The 22,859-nt window shown below is 37.8% G+C and overlaps 1 protein-coding gene across 1 annotated transcript in view; it reads left to right on the top strand.

Annotated features, from left to right (window-relative positions):
* Positions 1-22,859, top strand: part of Syn (synapsin) — a 282,097-nt gene that overhangs the window by 13,969 nt on the left and 245,269 nt on the right. The window contains exons 2-4 of the mRNA XM_090388021.1: positions 4,258-4,315; positions 7,372-7,463; positions 21,799-21,949. Of these exons, the coding sequence (XP_090244147.1) occupies positions 4,307-4,315; positions 7,372-7,463; positions 21,799-21,949 (252 nt within the window). The 5' untranslated portion in view covers positions 4,258-4,306. The remainder of the gene's footprint in view (positions 1-4,257; positions 4,316-7,371; positions 7,464-21,798; positions 21,950-22,859) is intronic.

Raw genomic sequence — 22,859 nt, 5'->3', positions numbered from 1 at the left:
GATGGTTTCGAAATAATTTAGTTTAGTCATTTTTCTTCCGGAAAATTCACTGATAGTCAAAAGTTGGGGTACTGATTAAAATTGAGCAGTGATTTACAAAATAATTTATACAAGTCTGTGAAATTTGGTGCGAAAGTACATTGTCGTGTGTGAATAGAATTATATGGATGAAATATGTCAGCAAACCGGCAAATAGACCACAAAATGCACGCAGTATACAGACAATATACTAACGCCTCATAGGATTAGTTTCTTTGGCTTTTAACAAATACTCACAAAAGATATGTATCCCTGATGGCCAAACAACACTTAAACGTGTCATTGCTATTCAATTACACTCTTCCAGTACATCAGTTCATATATCGTGCTATGAGACGTAGTATAGTATATTGCGCGCATTTTGTAGTTTATTTGCCAGTTTGCTGACATATTTCATTCATTTGATTCCACATGATACTTTTCATCTGGTGGGTTCCCCACCGCCAACTAACATATCCCACCCCCTAAGTGGGATGGGCAGCTTGACCTTCCTACCCGATTTGACACTACTTGGACATGACACCGACGAAGACATTCTGCGGCTTTGCTGCCGACACGCCATTGACGATCTGAACTGGGTACTCTAACCCAAATCCCTTTAAAAAAAAAAAAAAAAAAAAAAAAAAACCCCATCCCCGGGCGGGGGGTGGGGAGGAGACAGGTCTCTGGCTCCTCTCCCTCCTGCCTACTCCCATACTTTGCCTGGTGGGGCTCGTCTCCACTGACCCTCTTTGGTGATGCCTACTCTATCGTCCCTATTCTTCTTCCATCTGTTTTCCCCCCCACTCTTCAGTATCCCCCGTCTCTCACTAAACCGACCGAGTACACCTCTTAACAATGCCGCCAAATTCTAATCAACGTCTAAATTCTACCGTTTTCTTGTAAATCTCTTTTGGCCAAATTCTAGTGTACCCCCCCCCCCTTTTTTTTATAGGCCTTGCCACTGGAATCCTTGGAAATTAGGTGGTGGAGCCTGCCAGAGTACTTAAATAATCTACTGGGTGACTGACTGTCTCCTCGTGGCAAAGTGTGGGCAACGGTGGGGCCCAACGGCTAAATGGTCAGAGAAACAACAGAACAACGCTATACAACAGGCCACTCCCCACACACTTTAATTCTCTGGCCTCCACAGAGTTCTGTGTCACTCACAAAGAATACAACGCGAAGATGGGGGGAAACCCCTGGTGCCGTCAGACAACTGACACTTTACACTACAATAGTGTGTGTTATCCATGTCAGGCCATTTTGCCACCAGTGAGTAGCTCTCTCTTGGACAGCCGATTCCGGGCGTCCGTTCGACGGCATGTGGAGCCGGGCCTGTTCCAATAGCACAAAGTCCCGCATCCACCGACGGGTGTGACCCTAATCAATTAGTAACATTTTCTTTTTCGTTTGGCCATTAGATGGCATTTTTCCTGCCTCCAGTGTGGCGGGTTCTTATCCTAAGATTATAAGCTCGCTGATAGTATCAATGTTTCTTATTATGAAATGTATCTCATTTCCTTGTATATCTCATTTCCTTGTCCAGTGACTTAACCAAAAACAGCGAAACGTCTAAAATCTGGAGATTTACAAGTTGCAGTGGCAAAGCTCAACAGTCAGAAAGATTATTGAAAACAACGAGTTCTGTAGGGTTTTCAGTAATGGTAACTGAAAACAGCTCAGGAGTGAGATCTAACCCGACTAGCAAGACAAAGTCAAACCATTTGATTCTGGTGGATCCCATGATATGTAGATGAAGTAGCTACAACAACAGGTTCTATCAATGCAAATATTAAGACACCAGATTCTATCAACGGACTACAAATATGTCATTCGTGTAAGCAGCATATTTCCAGTTTGTTACACAAACTGGAAATACACTTCATCTTAAAAAAACAACTCTTGGAGTACTCGTAAAAGACCACATAGACAGGAAGAAGTAGTCCAAGCCAGAATAATATTGGGCACAAAAACATTATTCACTCTTACTTGCTTAGGGCAGAAGATTAACTTCATTGCCACAATTGATTTACGAGATTGACGGTCTCCCATATTATACTTGACTGCGCGATACCTATACATGTGTTCACGAGCCGATTTCCAGAAGAATTACTTCTGTCACTGATGGGATTCCGAACCCAGACCTCTTCAAATGAGTGACAAGTAGCGAAACTACTACATTGTCACGGAAGACTTTATGGAGGTAGACATCTTTGAAAGGGGACCTGTGGTTGCTGCTCCTGATTTAGAGGGGATTTAATGAGGGAGAATTTTCTGTGTGGTATGAATATTCACCGAATGGAGCACTCGCTTTCCTCTGGTCTGAAAACCTAAATCCCACTGCGAATATATGAGATGTTCTTGGGCAGGATTAATCTGGTCTATATTGATCTCCTGGGTGAATCATCTTGAAAAAAATGTTGAATGCGGTCAACGGAAATTTATATAATAATAATATATGATATGTTGTTGTAATAGGGTTTCAGGAGCATCAGCAACTAAAGCCACATTGTTCCGTATATACTCTCTGTAAATTGTGTGTTCTGGTTCTGTGGTCTATTTTCTTTACTGGACGAAAAACTCGAGTTTCCGGGAGTTTGTGTAAAAAAAAAAAAAAAAAAAAAAGCCCATAAAAATTACTCATGTCATTGACGGGGCTCGAACTAAAGCCTTTTCTACCCAGTGTGGAGAGACAGCAGTTCTACCAACTATGCTACCTAAGAGGGCAATATAGGATATAAAATTGGTCTTGTTAGTTTTTGTAAATAATTAACTATTATTAACAGATTTTTCTTATATTATATCCATTAAAATGTGTATTTTTTTTTGAATGAGGGGTTGATGAGCAAAGAATTCCTTTCTTAAACGGATCGGCAGGTTAAAAAAAAAAAAAAAAAGTCGGTCTAGGGAGCTAAATAAACCACATCTGCTAATTCTGCAAATTAATCAGCTATGATGGAATAGGGACCCCTCAATGCCACTAAGGCGTGTTGCTAGTGTCTGTCAGGTATAAAACTTGGAAAACATTATTTCTTTTTAATTATAAACTTTTAATATCTTCCTTCATGCATATCATACACGACTTCAGAGGTGAAACTCTATATAAATACATTATCTGATTAACTCAGAGTCATGTTTATTTCTATAAATAATGAACCCAAAAAACTGGAGATAATCGGTGAAGTGGATAAAAACTCTAATACAATATAATAAAATTAATGTGACAGGAGAATATTACCCACAGATAATTGTGATGGCAGAAAATAATCATCATTTGTCTAGAGTGCAGTAAAAGTACTCTAATTGCACTCCCAGATGGTAGTAGATGTTAGAGGTCAGGGAGAGACAATTATTGTATTGGACAATCTATTGTAATTATAGAGGCAAACTCACTTTCCATATATATGAATGCTGGAGGCACAAAAAATAAACTGGAATTTAAACTGGATGAATTTTCAGCGTTTTCAAAATTAACAAATGCTCCAAAATGAGAAAATTAGAAGCGGTTTGTTCCTTGTGATATGAGGAATGTAGTATGTACAACTGGGCAGAGACGACAGGAGGGAGGGCGGAAAAGGAAGGTTGTACTGTTTGTAATCCCTTTGACACCAGAAATTCAAAATCAGTGTTTTCGTTAATAGGCACACAGAATTCACCTCGTTTATTTTTAGGTCTAGGCTATTTCGGAAATGTTTTGCCATATTCTGGTTGAAATTTTGTTATTTCGAAAACGAAACACAACGCTTGTGAACATGAAATTTCGGATATGAAATAAATAAATCTTCATCAAAAAGAGAAGAGGTAAAATATATATCAAAATCCTCAGCCTCATGCAGAACAACAACATATGATAAGAACAACAGAGAAGATACCGTTGGCTTACGTGCTAAGTTACAACGATCGAAAACCCCTTTTAAGGGATACCAGTTCTTTATGTGAGCTTTTGCGCATGGTACCAAGAAATATGTATTTGTTCAATGGGGAAGTAAGCTTTAGTTTGTGGCTGTTAATTATTGCAGTTTAAAATTCCTACCATTCCTTCTATTTTGTAATGCTTGCACTATGAATCCATGCCAAATCATTTCTGCCTTAAAAAATGAAATATTCATATTAGCATATTATTCATATTTCTAAAACTAATATCTGTATATATTATGGAAAAAAATTAATTTGCGCACATTGTAAAACCTATACAGTACATTTTCATTTATTTTAAAACTGAGCTCACTTTTACAGGTCGAAATACTTCAAAGGAAAGCGTATCCATGGGGACTGGGATATTAGGATGGAACAGGTTCGTATATATATATTTCTTGTTACTTTTCTGTGTTAGTATTAAAATTGCACACGTGCAGCATCAGTTGGCAAAAAACGAGTCTTCAAATATTTATGTAATCCATCTTTAAATATAAGTGAACTCTCTGCATCTTGGTGGTAATTGTATTTAGACAAAACCAATCCCTTCCAATAGCTGATTTTGATTAAACACACATTTTCTTTCATCCGTTCTACAATTACCTTTTCTTCAGTTGAATCTCGACCCCTCTTTGGGTCAACTTAGAAAGAGAAAATACGCCACCATGATCAAGTTTGTTCAACCCTTTTTTTGGCTTAAAGAGTCGGATCCCAAAGATATGCCTGGATTGCTAATTTTGCAGCTTACTGTACAACTGTACTCTCTTCCTGTAAGAATATCTCTTTGTATACACAAATTGCCTTATTTCTCTCCATTGCACCTTTTCAAATAAATTGGCATGATTTTAGAGGCCTACAAACCTGGTAAGCAACAAAGTGGTTATGATTGCTGCTCTTCCCTCGTGTGGAAAAGGTTTGGGTTCTAATCCCATCAAGATGGGAAGAAATTTTATGTATTTGAGTTGATCATTCTCAGGAAAGAGTTTTAACAGTCACAATCTTAATACGGAAATTGAGGTCTTGTATCTTGCAGAACGACATTAGAAGGAACTGATGCCTCATGGCCTTAGCGAAAAATGATGCAGCGAAGAGATAAATGAGGAAGAAGAAAAGTTGGTTCAGTGAGTTTGAAGTTAGACAGTAAATGGATGTTGACTGATTACGGCAAATGTTCGGATTGGTTTGGAAGAAATACGGGGAATCACACAAGCTTGTTGTTTGTTTTTTATTTAGTTTTTAGGAGCATTAGTAACCAAGGCCATATTGCTCCGGGGATATGCGGTGGTCATTCCCTGAACTCTCCGCAACCTCCGTATGTGGTGGTCACGGACTCGAACCCCGGGCTAACCAAGAAGCGTGTGCTACGCATTGCTGCTCCTTCCCACCTGACTACGGAGGCGCCTAATCACGCAAGCCAATTCAGAAGAACAGTGCTCCTGGAAATATCTCTATAAAAGGCATGCAGCAGAAATAGAATATCTATGAGAAAAGAGTGGAAAAACGTTGTAAGAGATGGGGCATTAATTGAACTGACTGCCCTTTTTTGCATGGAGTTAGAAACTTGAGAGAGGTTTTGGCGGCACCTTCCCAGATTGGGTACAGTATTCAATGGTAGGACGCATTTGAGATTTACACAGAATAAGTAGCTGTTTGGAAGAAAAGTACTCCCAATTTTTTTAGATGCAGACGAAGCAATATTCGCGATGTGCTTATGTCCGAGAGAGATATTAGAAGTTGAGGCAATAAAGGTATATCTTCTCTAGAAATCTGAGTGTCATCGAAGGTAAGCATAGGAGCAGAATTCGTTTTTGTGAAATATAAGAGAGGACTGAAATTAACTAATATATCTTTGCCCCATTAGAGAATTATCCGAAGTTCATCATTTAAAGAATTAGCAGTGGATATTCTAGAAGTTAAAGGTGTGTGTGCAGACAAGTTTCTCAAACTGGAAGGTGGAATGCATTGTGCTATATCAGCAGCAAAATTATACAAGAGGAAACGAGTGGGAGAAAGAGCCGAACCTCGGGGAAAAACCAGCATTAGCTTTAAAGTTGGAAAACAGAGTAATCTACCATCACTCGCAGAGAGAGGTTTTCACCCGTTTTTTAGGAACTGTGTGGATATGTGCAAATTTCCAAGGAGAAGGAAAAACACCAGTGGAATAAGAAAGTGTAAAAATGAGACACATAATAGGATAAGCTCAAGAGTACAGGTTTAGAAAACAAGTGGAGAAATTCCATCAGGATCTAGAACATTCTTGACATGAGGACTTCAAAATTCTTCTGACGTCCTTTTGATGGAAGACCAGAAAATACATTGAATGGACTGGAATGGTAGGAGGTGGTTTAACAAGATCATAAATAGAAGACAGACGAAAAGTAGGATGCAGTAAGTCGGTTTTATCTCTAGCTGAGGAGGAAACAGAACAATCCGGTTTTAACAGAAGTGGTAGCATAAATGGGCAAATTTGCGGACAGTACATTTGGCAAGAATTCTCGAATTAAACAGTACATTTGGCAAGAATTCTCGAATTAAACAGTACATTTGGCAAGAATTCTCGAATTAAACAGTACATTTAGACAAGAAGCAAGTTTTCTGTCCTTAGCCTTAGTGGTTTGGCTGCGTGGTTAGGATGAACCACGCAGCCAAACAATCTGTGCGAGGTCATTAAGCCTCATCATCTCGAACAGCTGGGTCCGTGTGATTAGAAAATGGAAGCCAGCTGGAGTTGTGAACATTAAAATCACCAATCAAAATTACTTCACTGTTAGTAAAGTTGGACTGGAGAATGTCAAGTTTCAAAGAGAGGAAATCAAAGAGTTCCAGGTGATCAGTGAAGTTGGGAGAACGATAGAGGCAACAGATAAATTTAACAGAATGGGACAGAGAGATTTTAACCCAGAGAAGATCAAAAAGAACCAATTGCAAATGACTGTCTCCGACAGGGAATATTAGAACAGATATATACAAAAGCACCACCTTTGAATCGAAAGGAATCATACAGCGAATAATTTGGGCAGCTGAGATGGGGCAACCGATAATTGGGATTCTGTAAAAAAAAAAAATAAGTGAGGCTTGGTAGACTGCAGTTGGAAATGGATATCAATGAGATTGGAACTAAACCACGGATATCTGTAAAATTAATGAGGAAGTTTTTTTTTTATTATTTAGAGTTGACAAATTTTAATGCATTTAAGCTTGGGAACTTTGTGAGAATTATTTGAACTGACAAGAGGATATCCTTCATGATTATTAATCCCTCTGGTTCTGCACAGAATCAAATGATTTTGTAGACTAGACTTGTCAATAAATAGCCTGAAGTAACCATATTATAATATGATGTAATATACTATTATTTTCTTTGATATACAGTATATATATAATATGCGCATTTTTCTCAGAAGAACAAAATTAATACTGAAGTTCTTGTTTCAGGCGGAGCTCAAAGACATTAGTCTTTCTGTACATTCCGATACAGGAGCCACTGTTAGCATGGTAGTATTTCGAAACGGAACCAAGGTAGTTAGGTAAGCGTGTTTCCACCTTGTTAGTAATATATATTATTTTTTTTCATTTAAAAATAATTTAAATTGAAGAAGGATTAACTTTTAAATGAACATGAACTCAGTTTATAATAAGGTTATCCCAAATTTTGATAATAGCAAAAGTAATTTGAGAAAGCATTCCGTTTTATAGAATACTTACATCATATTTAAGACTTAAATTATCGATTGACATAAACGTTACAACACCAAGAGAAAAACGCGTTTTTCAGGTATGTGAATCCACTTTTGTCAGTAAATTGTTTTTTATGGAACGCTTTCTACAGCTGTCTACGAAGATATTTCTCCATTCCTCCTTGAGCACCAGTGCGTAGCACATGCTCCTTGATTAGACCGGGGTTCGAGCCCGTCACCACCAAATACGGAGGATGCGGAAAGGTCAGAGAATGACCACCGCATATCCCGGAGCAATATGGCCTTAGTTGCTAATGCTCCTAAAAACCAAATAACTAACTAACTAACAATTCTCCATTCCTCCAACAGAACAAGGTTTTTTCCCAAACATGGACAAACATTTGTATTTTCAGTCCATCCACTGCTTTTCCCAAACCAAGCCACATACACTGAAGTTTTATAGTAATTAATATCTATTGGTGTTGGAAGAATAACGTTATCAAAGGTATCATAGTCGTCCCTTCTGTACAAGGTACCATGAACCTAATGCCATACCGTTATTATAAAACGCAGGCTCAATCCAACAGACCATCCGCACCGTACAGTTCTCTATAGTTGGGACGATGCAATTATTTACAAAATGTTCTTTGATTTGATGCTCCATAGTTTTATTACCTGATGAAAACAGCTTGTATCGTGATTCGTCGCTGCAGAGAATCCTTTTTCCTATAGAAAAATTCTAGAGAAGCAAGTTCCTCCATGTATGGATACCCTTGCGGCCATCGCTGTGCATTAAATTTGTATTCGTCAGTGGAAACCTTGTTGATACGACGTTCTACATACAGTATGAAAATGACAACTGCTCTTGAGCATTTGTTTATTCTAAGCGTGTTTTGCCGGGAAACACGACTAACTCTCCATAGATCTCCTGAAAAAAAAACACGCTGTCGATTGATATTCCACTTGTTTAAGATGTTCCAGAGGTGGCCTCTTGAATAAATCAAGTTGAAGGCTCTGCCGTCAGCTTAATTTATAACTATGTGCTGTCCATCTGTTGTATTTCCAAAGAATTCTTGACTATAAAGAACAAACCGGAAAGAGTAGTCGAAGTTTGAATTTAAAATTTCATTTAAGTCTTGGTCACTTAACAATCAATCATTGAGACAGTGTATATGCTCACCGACCTGAATTCGACCACTGGAGAAAAATGCTGTTGCACGGGTTAAAGTCATAGTCGTGCGTGGATGAGATACTGATTGCAAACGGTGCGACGCAGTTGGTTGTTTACTTTAAGAGATTGAATAATTATTTCTGACTAGAATTCATTTCAGGTACTGGAGTGCCATGGGGGAGTAAACGTTGTCGCTGTCCTAGAACATAAGACTAAAATTGCAGATGACAGTCTCCTTGGAACACGCGCTATAAATATCGAATGAGGGAATGTAGAACAGCAAAATATTAAGTTACATTCCATTTCACAAGTATGCGAAAAATAAAATTTTGCAACCAGCAATTAAGTAACGTAGGGCTGGTTTAACTGATAAACAGCTAGACATGAAGTTTAACGACTCCAGACGATGCCATCGTGAATTCAGATTTATTAAATCTTAACCCTCAAGAATGGATCGCTTAGCGGCATTACACAAATAATAATTTATAGAAAGTCGGAGATTAATCAACATGACGTTGTCAAATATAATTACAATATTATATGCATTTATCATCTAGCATAGAAGCAGGCTGGGAAAAACATAATACATTTTTGTCTTGCTCAGTTGCTGCAGTGATTTGTTACTGGCAACTCTCCAAGATAGCGCTGACCAGATCTGCTAGTCCATGTTAAGAAAATTTGATCAACCTTTTTAATGTTCTTAATTGCCTATTTTTCCTTATTTTCATTCAGTTCTGATTCTAATATGATATCGATATATAAGTATAATAGCTGTGATTATTAATGTAAGTGCAGGGTTCATAATTTAATACATTCCTCACATAAAGTTTAGAGAGACGTCAAGGAAGATAATTGCTTTAAATCTTTTTCGAAATACAGTATTTAAAAGTTCATTTGGAGTAATTAAAATTAGGAATATGTGGGTCTATAAATGGGTATAGTACAGAAAAGAGAAGAAAAATACCTGCAGCTGACTACAAGCGTTAAGAAAATCCTTTATAGGCTTTATTTATATCCATATATTACAAAGATGAAACAGTCTGAAAAAATTCTCTTTATTAAGAATTTGGAAAAAGATTGTAGCATTATCAAACGAAATTTCTTCAATGTCCATCTTTGATGGAATCAAATTTAGCATTGTGCGTTGTTACAAACGAATATTTTTTTTCTGGATGGTAACCAGAGGAAAATCTGGCAGTATAAGATGTTGGCCATTTATACTAAATGCGCATCATCTCTCCAATTAAACTATACCTCTATCTCAGACATAAAATGGCGTCTGCGGCCCACTGATATTTATAGTGCAGCTCTCGAAGTGTTGTCAACTTTGGGAAGTTAACGTATATGAAAATAATGGTAATTGGTAGGAGATTAACTATGTGCATTTAAGATTTAAATAAAATTCGTAACTTATACGAACCGTCAAATGTTAGGATTCATAATATTGTGTATTTTTAAGTTACGTGGAAATATTTAATATTTTTCTGGTTTCTCGGGGCTCAGTTTCGAAAATTTCTCCATTAGCTGAATGAACATTTTGTTTCCCTCAGGATGATTGGGAGATTTCTTCCCAAAACCTATCTTTTTTGCATTAGCCTCCGAAAAAAAAAAACTAAATAAAATAACTCGTCAGTATGTCTCCAGTGTACGTAGCAAAGGAGTCTGGAGCTTTATTTTTTATTGCTGTTTTGTCGTAAAGCTGTCAGGAAAACTCCTAAAGAATGCTAAACGAAAGAATGGAGATAGTTTGTGCTATCGTATTGATGATGAAACTTTACACTGCATCCACTTTTTTCATTATTATTATTTTCTGGCTTGTGATGTGCATGGAACTTCATAGGTGATTTTAAACACATTCAGAAATGAACTTCGCTGTCAGATAAAATTTGTGATAATCAGAAACTTAAACAACAGTTGGAAAAAGACACCATTGTTAATCTTTGTAATGATGAAGAAATTCTTAAGATATAATAGTTTACTTTAAAATATCTAGAATATTACTTTAAGTAAAATCCGTTAGATGAAGAACCAGTTTCGTTTTAAGTATTGAACTAAGAAGTGGAAAAGCCGCTGTCTGACCTTTAGACAAATGTAGATGCTGGCAAAATGCCAGGTTTGCGAACATTCACAACTCCCTTAGAATGATTACAAATCACTAATGACAGTGCGGAGTGTAATATTTTCTTGTCAATTCGGCAGTCATCTATAAAACACAAAAGTGGTTTTGTTGAAAACTATTTCGGTGTACTCTGCTGTAAAATTTCGCCATTTTTCTGCAAATATAAGTAAATCACAATGATTTAAGCACATCAGATGGATCATAAGAATTTATTTCGAAAAAATACATGTACGTGTATATTAATCGGTAACACACCTCAACGATGATATTCAAAATTTGCGGTTGCTCAATTCTGAATCATCTTGTATGTTTACATATCGTATAAGCAGAAATTCGTTTTAAATCATATTAAAGTTCAGAAAAACTTAAGGAAACCCCTCAAACACAAAATATTGTCAATCCCTCATCTTAATACACAGTACAGGGTGTTCAGAAAATATTCGATGAATGCGGAATTGTAATAAAATAAAAGCTAAACACGATAGCATGAAATGAGTTTATTGATACTGCAACTGAGTTTTATATACATGATCTGCGCACTTCAGTGGGTGCGCACCCCTGGTTGAACAGAGAACACGTAATCGATAATCGATTTCCCTCCATGCGTTTGCATTGCATCGTGTCTCCATTAACCGTTGCTGTAGCATTCGTGATTCTGGTTCGTAGATCTGTGATGTGCGGAACGTTTAGTACACGAAAATAGTGAACGAACGCTCATAGGAACAAAACCAGAAGAAGTGAAATATATAGTGTCTGTACTGGCTGGACAATGGATAGGACCATGGCTGTCCCATCGATGTTAAAAATGCCTGTGACTTCGAACTGACAGAGCCCACTCATAGTGATTGATCCTCTTGAAAGATGTGCGGTTGAATTTCCTGCGTCTGTGAAAACACGAAATGAGCCAGCATACATATCGAAATAGGCGGCGAATATTATGTGGCTTTGGTGAAAAAAAAGGACCAATGATGAATTTGTGCACTGGACCACGCTCGATTCATTCCAGTAAAAAAAAAGTTAATTCATCTACAATAAATTATTCTCCAACATCCAAAGAAATATAGAAATCATTAATTGCATTGTCCAGCTGCATTGTATTGCTGTTTATTATCACAACGTCCAATTTAGACGAAATATGGCCTTCGTGGGTAGCATAGTTGGTATAATCGCCGGCCTTCCCACACCAGGTGGAAAATACCCGAGCTCGAATCCCGTCAATGACGCAAGGAATTTTTATGGCTGTAAAACAATTTTCACAAAGTGGTTGAATTAGTCAGTCTCAGGAAAGGGTAACATGGGTTTTAGTCCCTGCAACTCGAGTATTTTGTGCAGAAAACAGCCAATCGACCAGAAAAGACACGCAATTTACAGAAATATCATATACAGCGCAATAAAAATCACCTACAAGCGATTTGTTAAGGGATCAACATTGATTAATCTTCCCAAATGACCTTTATAAGAAAAATATAGAGGAATGGCATTATGGCCACACAGAATACGTTCATTAAGAAAGTGCAAACACCCACTTCCCTGAGTTTAACGTGAGACAAAAATCTTTTTACAAAGAAAGCTAACTTGAGTTGATTTGTATGCATCTGTCATAATGTAAATCCACTCTCCAATCTTACATCAGGAAGTTCATTGCCATTTAGTTATCAAATAGATTAATAGAGTTACCAAGAGTTCTTTTCCATTTCGAAGTTAGGCCTCAACACGGTCTCTCGGAAACAGTTTCTGAGAGAACGAACCGTTGTAACTCTTACTAATCTCCTTATTGAATGGATGGACTAGATGTATACCGGCTTGTAGATTAAGCTCAGTTCACAAGAACTGAAAATTACGGAAAACGTCTGCTCTCTGATCCAAACACGTTAAACTGAGTTTCCTACAAGATGTGTTTCCCTCAAACACCTTACAACTATGGAATGTGCGTATGGCAGAAACTTATAAGAAAATAGATTTTTGGTCCTACACCAGCCCTTATCCTAGAAATTCTAGGCTAAGAGCTGGAAATTTTCCTGAAAGGTGTGAACGTCTGTTCAGAACCGCATAAATTGGGAAGTTTAACTAGTAGTTAAACTGAATTAAAATAATATTATTATAAAAATACAGCTACTTATATAAGAGGCCCATAAGATATATTGTGATGTATCTTTAGTAACAGTTAATGAAATTGCTACCTATTTGAAATTGTTATAATATTAGCAACATGCTGTAAAGATAAATTCTAAATATACAATCTTTATCTTCCTATGCATTATGGCAGTACAGGAGTCAGCTGTGTATCCAAACTAAGTTAAATAAATAATTTCGCTCAAATCTTTTATGAACACCCAACGGACGAGATTGTCAAGTGATGCGATTCATTTTATCAGTTTAACTCAGAGTGCAAGATATATGAAGACATAGCCACGTTTGTTTCTTTCATGTGTTTCGAGAAGAATTCGGTCTATAATTTCTGATTACTGCCACTCTTGCCAAAGGTATATCGGATTTCGTTCGCCGTTGCAATAATTTAATTTGTTCACCGGTTTGAGATGGGCTCAAACAGGTGAAGAAGCAAGAGTCTTCATTCCACCGCTAGACTTAATCCTCGCTAGAGGGCAAATTCCTCGTTGAGTAAGTGTTCTTCTGCCTTTACTGATTCAGCAACTTCATCCTTGCTCGATTCTTGCAAACACAGCTGTGAAAAAACCTGGCTGCTTGAAAGAAATGAACGCAATCACATCAACTTCATTTTTGTAATTTTTGCAGTGGCATAAAATAGTTTAAACGGGCCTTAGAGTTGAGAAAATCAAAATGTGCTCAAGGCCATATGCTGAAGACTAATGCCTAAGATAGAGATGACACTCGGGAAGATTCATCAGCTTTAGAGGTTGCAGGCTACTCTCTCCAACCTCACGCTCAGGATCACCGAGCGAAGAGAACGAGGTCACCATACATACGATGCTTTCACTTACAGCAGGCTTTTCCTGCGGATTAAGGCGTCTCCGTAGCCAGGTGGGAAGGAGCAGCAGTGCGTAGCACATGCTTCTTGATTAGACCGGGGTTCGAGCCCGTCACCACCAAATACGGAGGATGCGGAAAGGTCAAGGAATGACCACCGCATATCCCCGGAGCAATATGGCCTTAGTTGCTAATGCTCCTAAAAACCAAAAAATAACAACAACCTGCGGATTAAGGGATGAACAAAGGGTGATTCATGTCCTCGAACATGAATCACCCAAGTTTTAAATGCGTCACTGGACTTGGGAGAGGTTCCGTTGGATTGGAGAAGCTGTAAAGTATCACTAATACACAGGCGGTCCTAAGATTGAAGCCTGTAACTACAGACTGTTAATCTGACTTCAGAGGAGGGAAAATCTTAGAGGCAATGATTGAGTGCAATCCAGAGTTATTCAGATATAAATAACATTTTGAAGACACAACATGGTTTTGTTAAGGTAAAATCATGTTTAACAAACTTGGTAAACTATTTTGACACAGTAATGGGCTGGATGTAGGAAACAATTTCGACATAGTTTATTTGGCTTAGTTTATTTGTTGACTTAGTGCCTCATGATGAATTACAGGGTGGCCGCACGGCAGAAGGCAGAGGGTTGTGATTAATGGATATTCTTCAGACTGGTGTAACGTCAGAAGTGGAGTCCGCAAAGATCGGTTCTTGGACCACTATCATTTCTAATTTTCATAACGACACGACGAATGGATAAAAGGCATGATGTAAAAATTTGTGGTCGACGTAAAAATTGATTGAGTTGTTAATGATCAACAATGTTTCTGCATTCTTGAAAAATGGTCAGAAAAGTGGCAGCCATGTTTTAATGTGGCAAAATGCAAGGTCTTACATTTGGGAATAACAACTCCAAAATAACTTATATAATCTGAGGTTGATTTAAAAACAGTATAGGAGTGCAACAGGCTACAAGGAAATTCCATGATGTCCTATCGATGATTTATCGACCTTTATCCTGTACAGATATTGGACGTCATAGTCCCATTATATAAGGCAGTTGTAAGACCATATTTGGAATACTGTGTTCTCAAGTATGAAGATCTCATCTGAAAAAAGACATTGAGCTTCTTGAAGGAGTCCAAAGACGGCCAGTTCTCCTGGTGAGATTGGCCAAACTGGGTCAGTGCGAGATAAGATTTCGATTAGATGGGCTACAGAGCTTGGAAACCTCATTGAGGAAGAAGTTCGAATGGCAAATAGATAGTTATCTATGTGAGGAGGGAAACGCATTTGTCTGTTTTCTTTTTTACATTTTTTTTTGGCTGGTGCAGCAAAAGCCTGTAGCTTCGTTGCCATATATGGCCGATACTAAATTACAGAACTTCACTAAACGTTTCGCAGATGTGACTCTTGAGATGCTCAACGTTCTGACCATCAACCCATATCTATGGTCGACTGAGAAGTCCCATCGTGATGCCTCTTGGACTCTATTTCTACATATAAATGGCAGCCGTGTCATTGCCAGTCCTAGTTTGATGAGGTTATTTTACCTTGTGTTTATTTTTATTTTATTTTAATAATTTATATATTTTTATCTGCCATTTTTATTTATTTTGTTATCATTATTTTTAAAATTAATATAAATAATTGTCCTCTGGCTATAACGAACTATAGACTGAGGTATATGTGGTTTACTTTTGTATTTCTTTTCACATTTGTGTAAGTAGACTCTTCCATCTCTCAAACTTATCTTTAAAACAAAGGATATTAAATATACTGACATCAGTCATCATCAAATATAAACAATTAACTCAAGCCTTATTTAATATGAACTATTAAGAAATTTTCCGTTCATATTTCAGGACAACTATAACAGATCCAGAGCAATGAGAGAATCTCGCTCTTAATGCTATGACCACTTTATTGCGATTGGTGGGTACCTCTCTGGCCTCTTTTTCAGCACGTGACACCTTAGTGACGATTTAAATCGAATACGAGAGATTGTACAGCAATCAGATGAATGTGGGTTTTCGCATTTTTATTAGGACTGACCCAAATTTCGATTTATCTCACAATATCTGAGAAAGTCGTGGAAGCACGCGATTTTCTTTCGCTATGTTTTCTCTCTTGAAAATGAGCACACAAAATGCAATTTAAATTTAAATCCATAAGCGCAGTACTTCAGTGAAAAGAAAAATATGTGCAAACTGCTACCGCGTGGATCAGAAGTAATGGCACCAAGAAGAAGAATGGAACTCCGAACATGTTTTGCATTATCATCCTCACATTCTCTCATTACGGATCGAACCTCTAACTGAACGCAGTACTTGTCAAATCTACACCTTTCCTTTTATGTAAGTCGAATATTAATGTCCTTTTTCCTTTTCTTCCCTAATGTCATCTCAGAATCACTTATTGACGTTGAGCAGTTTCTGACAAGGAGCGCGTATGGCAAGAAAAGGAACAGGCGTGTTGATAGCAAGGCTAGCGAAGGCAGTGTAAAAGTGCACAATGAAATTAGTTTTTGCTGTGCTGTTGAAGAGTATATGATGTCATGGTTACTGATGTTATTAGGAAGGTTTTGTAGTTAAATGGGGAAATACAGATTACGATATCTCGCTTCGTATAAAAACGAGACATTCGCATATGTTGTGACCATTTTTTTTGTGACCAGGATTACTGAACATTGGGTTAGATTGGATTTAGGTTAGATTAAGATTTTTTTAAGTGGAAATTCTTATATTCAGACTAAAATTAGTCAGATATAAGAATAGACTAGATTTTTCGTGAGATGTATCCGACATAAAATCTGGACATACCCTGTTTGGAATCTCCCGTGTAAACAAATGACTCGAACCGGTATATAAGGAAGGCGTATGCAACGCACAGGTCACTTTTCATAGTGGAATCATTCAGCTGAACTAGATGATTTCGTGATGGATATTTTGTTATATTGCTGAACTCGATTCCTGCAGTTGCTGATAGCCTACACCATCCAATGACAACCGTTGGTGTCGGAAGTGGAAACATGACAGTACCACTTCCGTCCAGCAATACGTATGAACATGGCAGCTCACTCCTCGTGATCATAGGGTACTCGGAAGGATAGTACGACAGTCTCATCAGACATCCCTGAAAAATATTACCCAAGAGTTAAAGACATCAGCTGTGGCCGAGGTGTGCAAGCACTCCACATCAGAGTCTTCATAGCCTCAGTTTTCATGGGAGAAGGCGATAAGCCAAACATCACTAAATGCAATTTGCGGACTCCTTTTTTATTGTCGAAGGCATGTGGGAGAGTGCAAATTGGTCCATTGAGTAAGGAAAATTGGTTCTATGGAGTGACGAATCTCGTTTTAAGCGAGTATGGAGGATAGATGCCGTAGCATCTATCCAGGCCATTAATGATTGATGTTCCACCAACGTCTTGCACCGGATATGATGTCGTCCTTAAGAGCGTTAGTGTTTACATCATTGATGCACTCCTAGGAATCTTTAATGGAATCCTCACAACGAAAAGTTTCCCAACAGCCTGGAACCAATATATTGTCCGACCAATTTCCAAAACACAAGGAGCGACCTCAGTTTCACAATTCAGGCCAATAATGAAAGCCTCGTGTTTCCTCAAAGTCATGGAGAAGTGCCTTCTTCCCATCCTAACCAACCAGGTTCTGCCATGTGAATCACCATTTATTCACTATGCCTTGAAACGCAGGTCCACCATTTAAAACCTGCTGGAAACCACCAACACCATTCTGGGGGGCTCTAAAAGATAGGGTTGAGGTGGCAATTGTTTACTGGATATCCAGTCTACATTCGACAGTACATCCAGCCCCTCCTGCAAATTTGTGAGGAGGGATACCAAATCAAAGGCACTATACTGGAATTCTTGAAGTCACTACTCACGACCAGGGTCCTTCACCTGACTGTGAATAAAACATCTTTCACAAGGATAGTTTGTGATAGTTTGAGCTCTGAAAGAACTCTGCCCTGAGGCAGGGTTCGTCTTTATGGCTGCCATCCACCCATTCCTGTGCCAGCAAACAGATATCTGCTATGCAGAAGTGGATCCGATAAACGAGCTTCAGCTCGTTTATCGGATCTACGGGAGCGCCCGACCTGATTCTGCTTCCGAAACCATCATTAGCAGCCTTAAGAATATTATTACGTACCTAGCTCAGTTCCGTCTTGAGATAAATCGTAATAAATCAGCACAAATGATATTTTCACTAAAGCAAACCCAACGCAACTAAACCTGGAAATCCAGGGAACCCCAGGAACCAAGCACAGAGATCTAGGCGTTATCTTCGACCCTAAACTCAGTTTCAAACACCATGTTGCAGACATTTACAACAAGGTCTGCAGATCTAGATGGCTCGCCAAACACCTCCTTCATGTCACAGAGCCCGAGTATACGTTCCAATTAAAAATGATATAGCGAGTGAAATCAATACGTCAAGTTTTTTGACAGATGTGCAATTGAAGGATCCCCCCCCCCGAAACCCTTAAGCGCCCTCCCCTCTCTGCAATCTGTGGCGTTGAAGGCTGAGGATAGGCGACGGATTTCTGCCCATGGAGATGCTCCACAACGTCCAGGAGATGGATGTGGACTACAAAAAGTTTATAGAGGACAAATCGTACAGAAGAACAGCTTTCGTCTTCAGCCGAGTGGCTGCCATCATTTATTCATCGCGCAGTGTGTAGCATGAGGGGAAAAATGTTCTTTCATTTCCCATGTTAATATATAAACTCCATTTCTCCTGCCGAACGTGATCGGTGTTCGGCAGGAGAAATGGAGGATTATACCAGCTGCTGGGTGTCTTGTTTGATAGTTAAGTCTACAAACCAGCAGCGCTGGAATGTGTTATCGTGGCCAGAGGGGGGGGGGGGAGGGGTTGACATCTGATGAAATGGTTGGCAGTGATTTCAGTGTTAAACCGACGTGTCTTCGGATACTTTTTAAAGGATAGTGTATATAGGTTCCGCTAGAATTTTTACCCAGCCTTCATTTCACTTATTTATAGCACTAATATGGTTATTTTCTTAAACAGGACTGAATTTCCAAGACGTTTTAAAGAACTGTAATTTTCATATCTCAACGCAGCAAACCTTATTTGCTGTGATGAAGAACTTTTTATCCCTGACAAGGGCTCTAATAATTCATTAAAGAAATCACAATTTTAATGGTAAACTTCATTAACATCTTGAAGAATGAAATGAATATTCCTTCAAAGCTTCGATTTGCGTTTAATTATATTGACTGGCTAGTGTAACGAGATTAATTTTATGGAGTTTTCTTTGCGACTGTTATACATTTGTTTAACACTGAAATTGAGGGGAAAGGGGGAAGAGGTGAAGGAACAATATTACGAAACAGAATTCCCGTAAGGAGGAGAATTAAAAATGGTTCCGCTTCTCATATCTCTAACGTAAAATTACATGGACCTCGTAGCAGATGTTGCCAAGAAAACTGAATAAACCAGCTTCTAACATTTACAGTAATCATAATGAAGTGTAAGAGGATCATCGCTAAAGGGACAAACTTTTGGGCGAATGCTTTAGGTTTACAAGTGCTACAAAAATAAAGTTTGTATGTTTTTAGAATAGACAAACTCTTTCATAAACGAGAAGTTCCAAGTGGAACTGATGGATCCTGTTTTCAACGTCTTAAAACAAGTAGAATATAGCTTGTTTAGACGTTGTTTTAAGATGGAAAATCGAAATAAAAACCAAATGATTATAAAAAAAAGTCTAAGATGTCTCCTCCCTCCATACGTGTGAAGCCAGCAATCTGCGACTTCTGCTATGTCCGAGATGTGTAAATACCCAATAACAATCATTATCATCATTAGATTTTTGAAGTACGAAGAAGCCAAAATATTTCAGGACCACCTGTGACTTAAGCCAAAGCTCCCGAGTTTTGTGAAGAAATATAAGGAACTTTGTCAGATATTTCCCAAGTTTCTATAGCGAAACGAGATCATCTACGTAGTCGGACGATACATCTGGAATACAAAACAAGACTAGATTACTGAAGGGTCTGAGGCTATCTAACCAGGAAGAGGACCCCCACATCTCCTAAGCGAGGCCTGTGGGGAGCCGAGTGGATTCCATATCAAATATCCACTTCTCTCATCTTGTGGTGTTAGTAGGGCACCAGCTATTGAATGAATGGGATGTGCTACCAATATAGAACTAAGCCGACTAAATTGGATAAATTATAGCTGAAACTTTTTTTCCTTGTGGGAGGGCGAAACAATTATGACACAACGTGTCACGATTGTTTCGTCTGGCTGAGACGTTGCCCGGGTCAAGAAGGTCCACGCAGTGTTCTTCAGTTCTCTGAGCACAACAGAGAAAACAGCGCTATTGGAGAACTATCAAGATAAGCACCATCAACGTCACAAGCTTAAACTACAAAGAAGTGGAATTAGCGGAAAAAGTAGGTCGTTGTGATAGCAAAGTATAGCAGAAACCAGGAGAATAAAAATAGGTCAGCTGCGGATTAAACAATAATTATGGATTAATTTACTCTGGAAGTAAGATACAGTGCAAGAAAGGTGCAATAGCCTTTGCAGTAGTACTATTTCGGAAGAAAGTTTAATTGGTGGAACAACATTATCATAGTATGACGTCAAGATTTAAGATAGACAGTTGGGTGATGAGAGTTGTATTGTAAAATGATCCAGCTGAAGGTAAAGAAAATAAGAGTTGATTGATGTGATAGAAACGACAATTACAAAGAAAGATAATGTTGACTTGAACAGCTCTTTAGGAAATTGAAATGGCATCTGTAGAGATATTTTAGAAAAATTTGGATTGAGAAAGAGATAAATATAACAATAATTGTAAACGCCAATAGGATTTTGTGCCATCACGAACTTATTTTGATCGCTATCGCAAAGACATGTATTTACTGGATATGAGGTTCTCGAGAATTCCCTATAATACAATGTTGTCATCCGTGTTGTCATGTCTCTGCATAGATAGTCAACTGTGTGTGTGTGTTGTAAGGGTTTGTGTTTACTGTTGTATTATGTTGATTTTGAAATTCACTAGCTGGCTGCCATCCCCGAATGTTTTGAAGGAGAGTCCTTGAGAAAGCTGTGCGAAGTGGAGAAAGGTTGATAGAAGGAGAGGGAAGTTATAGTTGTGGTTAGGTCAGATATATATGTCTCTGACCTCATTTGTGTGATGTAGAATTTGTAGTATAAATAAATAAATAAATCTTTATTCCAATCACGGCATGTTTCCAAAGGTTCAGGGGTGTCTATTACATCCTGTAATTGTATCTTTTGTCTGTATTATACGGTAAACATTTAAATAAAGATGATTATCACGTGTTTACTAAAATAATTTCCCGTAGTGTGGCATTTAGAAGATAGATGGCGACACTATAGCTTCAACGTGAAGAAACCTTTAATTTGTTCTGTAACTCCCATGGCGTTTTCAAATGCGTGCAATGATTGAACTGATCTTACAAAGAACAAAATAATATGCAAAACAATAGAGGACTAAGATCATTTGAGTATCTGCATTTGCTCGTAATTAGCTAATCACATAAATAATTGAGAAGATTTTTTCGATGTTCATAATTCATTTTAAATTAACGATTGGAATGAATTCTGTTTTGTCGAATGTGAATGTACAGGAACTACTACTGAAATATAAACGTTTCTTCTTTTCATTCTTACCTTCTGTTCTCGTTATAAAATAAATATAGCTGAGCTTTTATTACCTTGAAATGGTGTAGAATACCACTGAAGGTAAGTTAGATGCTTATGAACCCACTTTCTTCTTGCTTTATAGAACTGTTTCATACAGGAAGGCTTTCTAAACAAAGCGGTAATTTTCTTATCAAAATTGCTTTAAAAACACAAAGAAGAAAATTAGAATAAACAATAAATTTTAAAATTTCTTACAATTTTGTCTCTTATAGATCATTTCGACCTGATTTTCTTCTGGTTCGTCAACACATTCGAGACGCTAATGAAGACTACAGGAATATGCTACTTGGTTTCAAATATGGAGCTGTTCCGAGCGTTAATTCCCTACATAGTTTGTATAACTTCCAAGACAAGCCATGGGTAGTAAGTATATATAGTCTTAAAAATAATATCTAGAGATAAACCCCTAAAATAATACCTTAATTTAAAAAAAAAAGTGTGTTAATAAAGAATAAGACTTTATTCAGTTCTAATTCCAAGCAAGACTGTTTCTTAAATCTACACGACAGTTAACGTCTCATTTCTAAATTCACTAGTTTATAAGCTTTGTTTGGAAATATCCATATTAGATAGAGAATACAAGTTATTTTGAAGATATTAGATTAAACTCCTAAAGTAGGTAAGATCTATAAATTGCAGTGAGTGACACTAACCTTACTTTCGAATTGTACTCTAAGAGAAAGCTAAAGAATGAATGATTGCGGTAAACCTTTCTCGCCATACTGGTGTGTGTGTGTGTGTGTGTGTGTGTGTGTGTGTGTGTGTGTGTTAAAAGTTTCGTCCACTTTGAGGTGCACATCCGACAGAAACTTATAACAGTATACAACAGAATTTCTAGATTGCGCTGACTGTTGATTAAACTAGTCTTACCGAGCCTACTAGGTGGTTGCCCCTTCATGAAGGACGTCTTCATGGATGTACTTTACTCGTGCAAAAATTTTAAAGACCATATATCAAAGCTCTGTAAAACTTGCGTATCAACATTGAATATACATGGGTATATTTCATCCATGGGATGAAGGCAGACATATACTGCTGCACCTACAGTGGCGGACAAAACACCTTAAAAAAAAGTAACATTTGTAGTGAAACGCATAAGATATTCGATTACAGTCATGTTTGTTTGTCGCAAAGCAAAGGTATTACGTCAGATAACGCTTATATTGCATCAGACAGTAATTGCAAGGTATTTCATCAGCCGTTTCAATAAATACAGCTTTAGAAGGGTATACATGCTCATTATTATCCTGTTTTGCGGAGGCATAAGCATGGC

Source organism: Mastigoproctus giganteus, chromosome 13 (genome assembly GCF_048544385.1).
Source record: "Mastigoproctus giganteus isolate SK-2022 chromosome 13, ASM4854438v1, whole genome shotgun sequence".
NCBI classification, from domain to species: domain Eukaryota; kingdom Metazoa; phylum Arthropoda; class Arachnida; order Uropygi; family Thelyphonidae; genus Mastigoproctus; species Mastigoproctus giganteus.
Note: the sequence above shows the minus strand (reverse complement) of the source record. Positions and strands in the feature narration are given on the sequence as shown.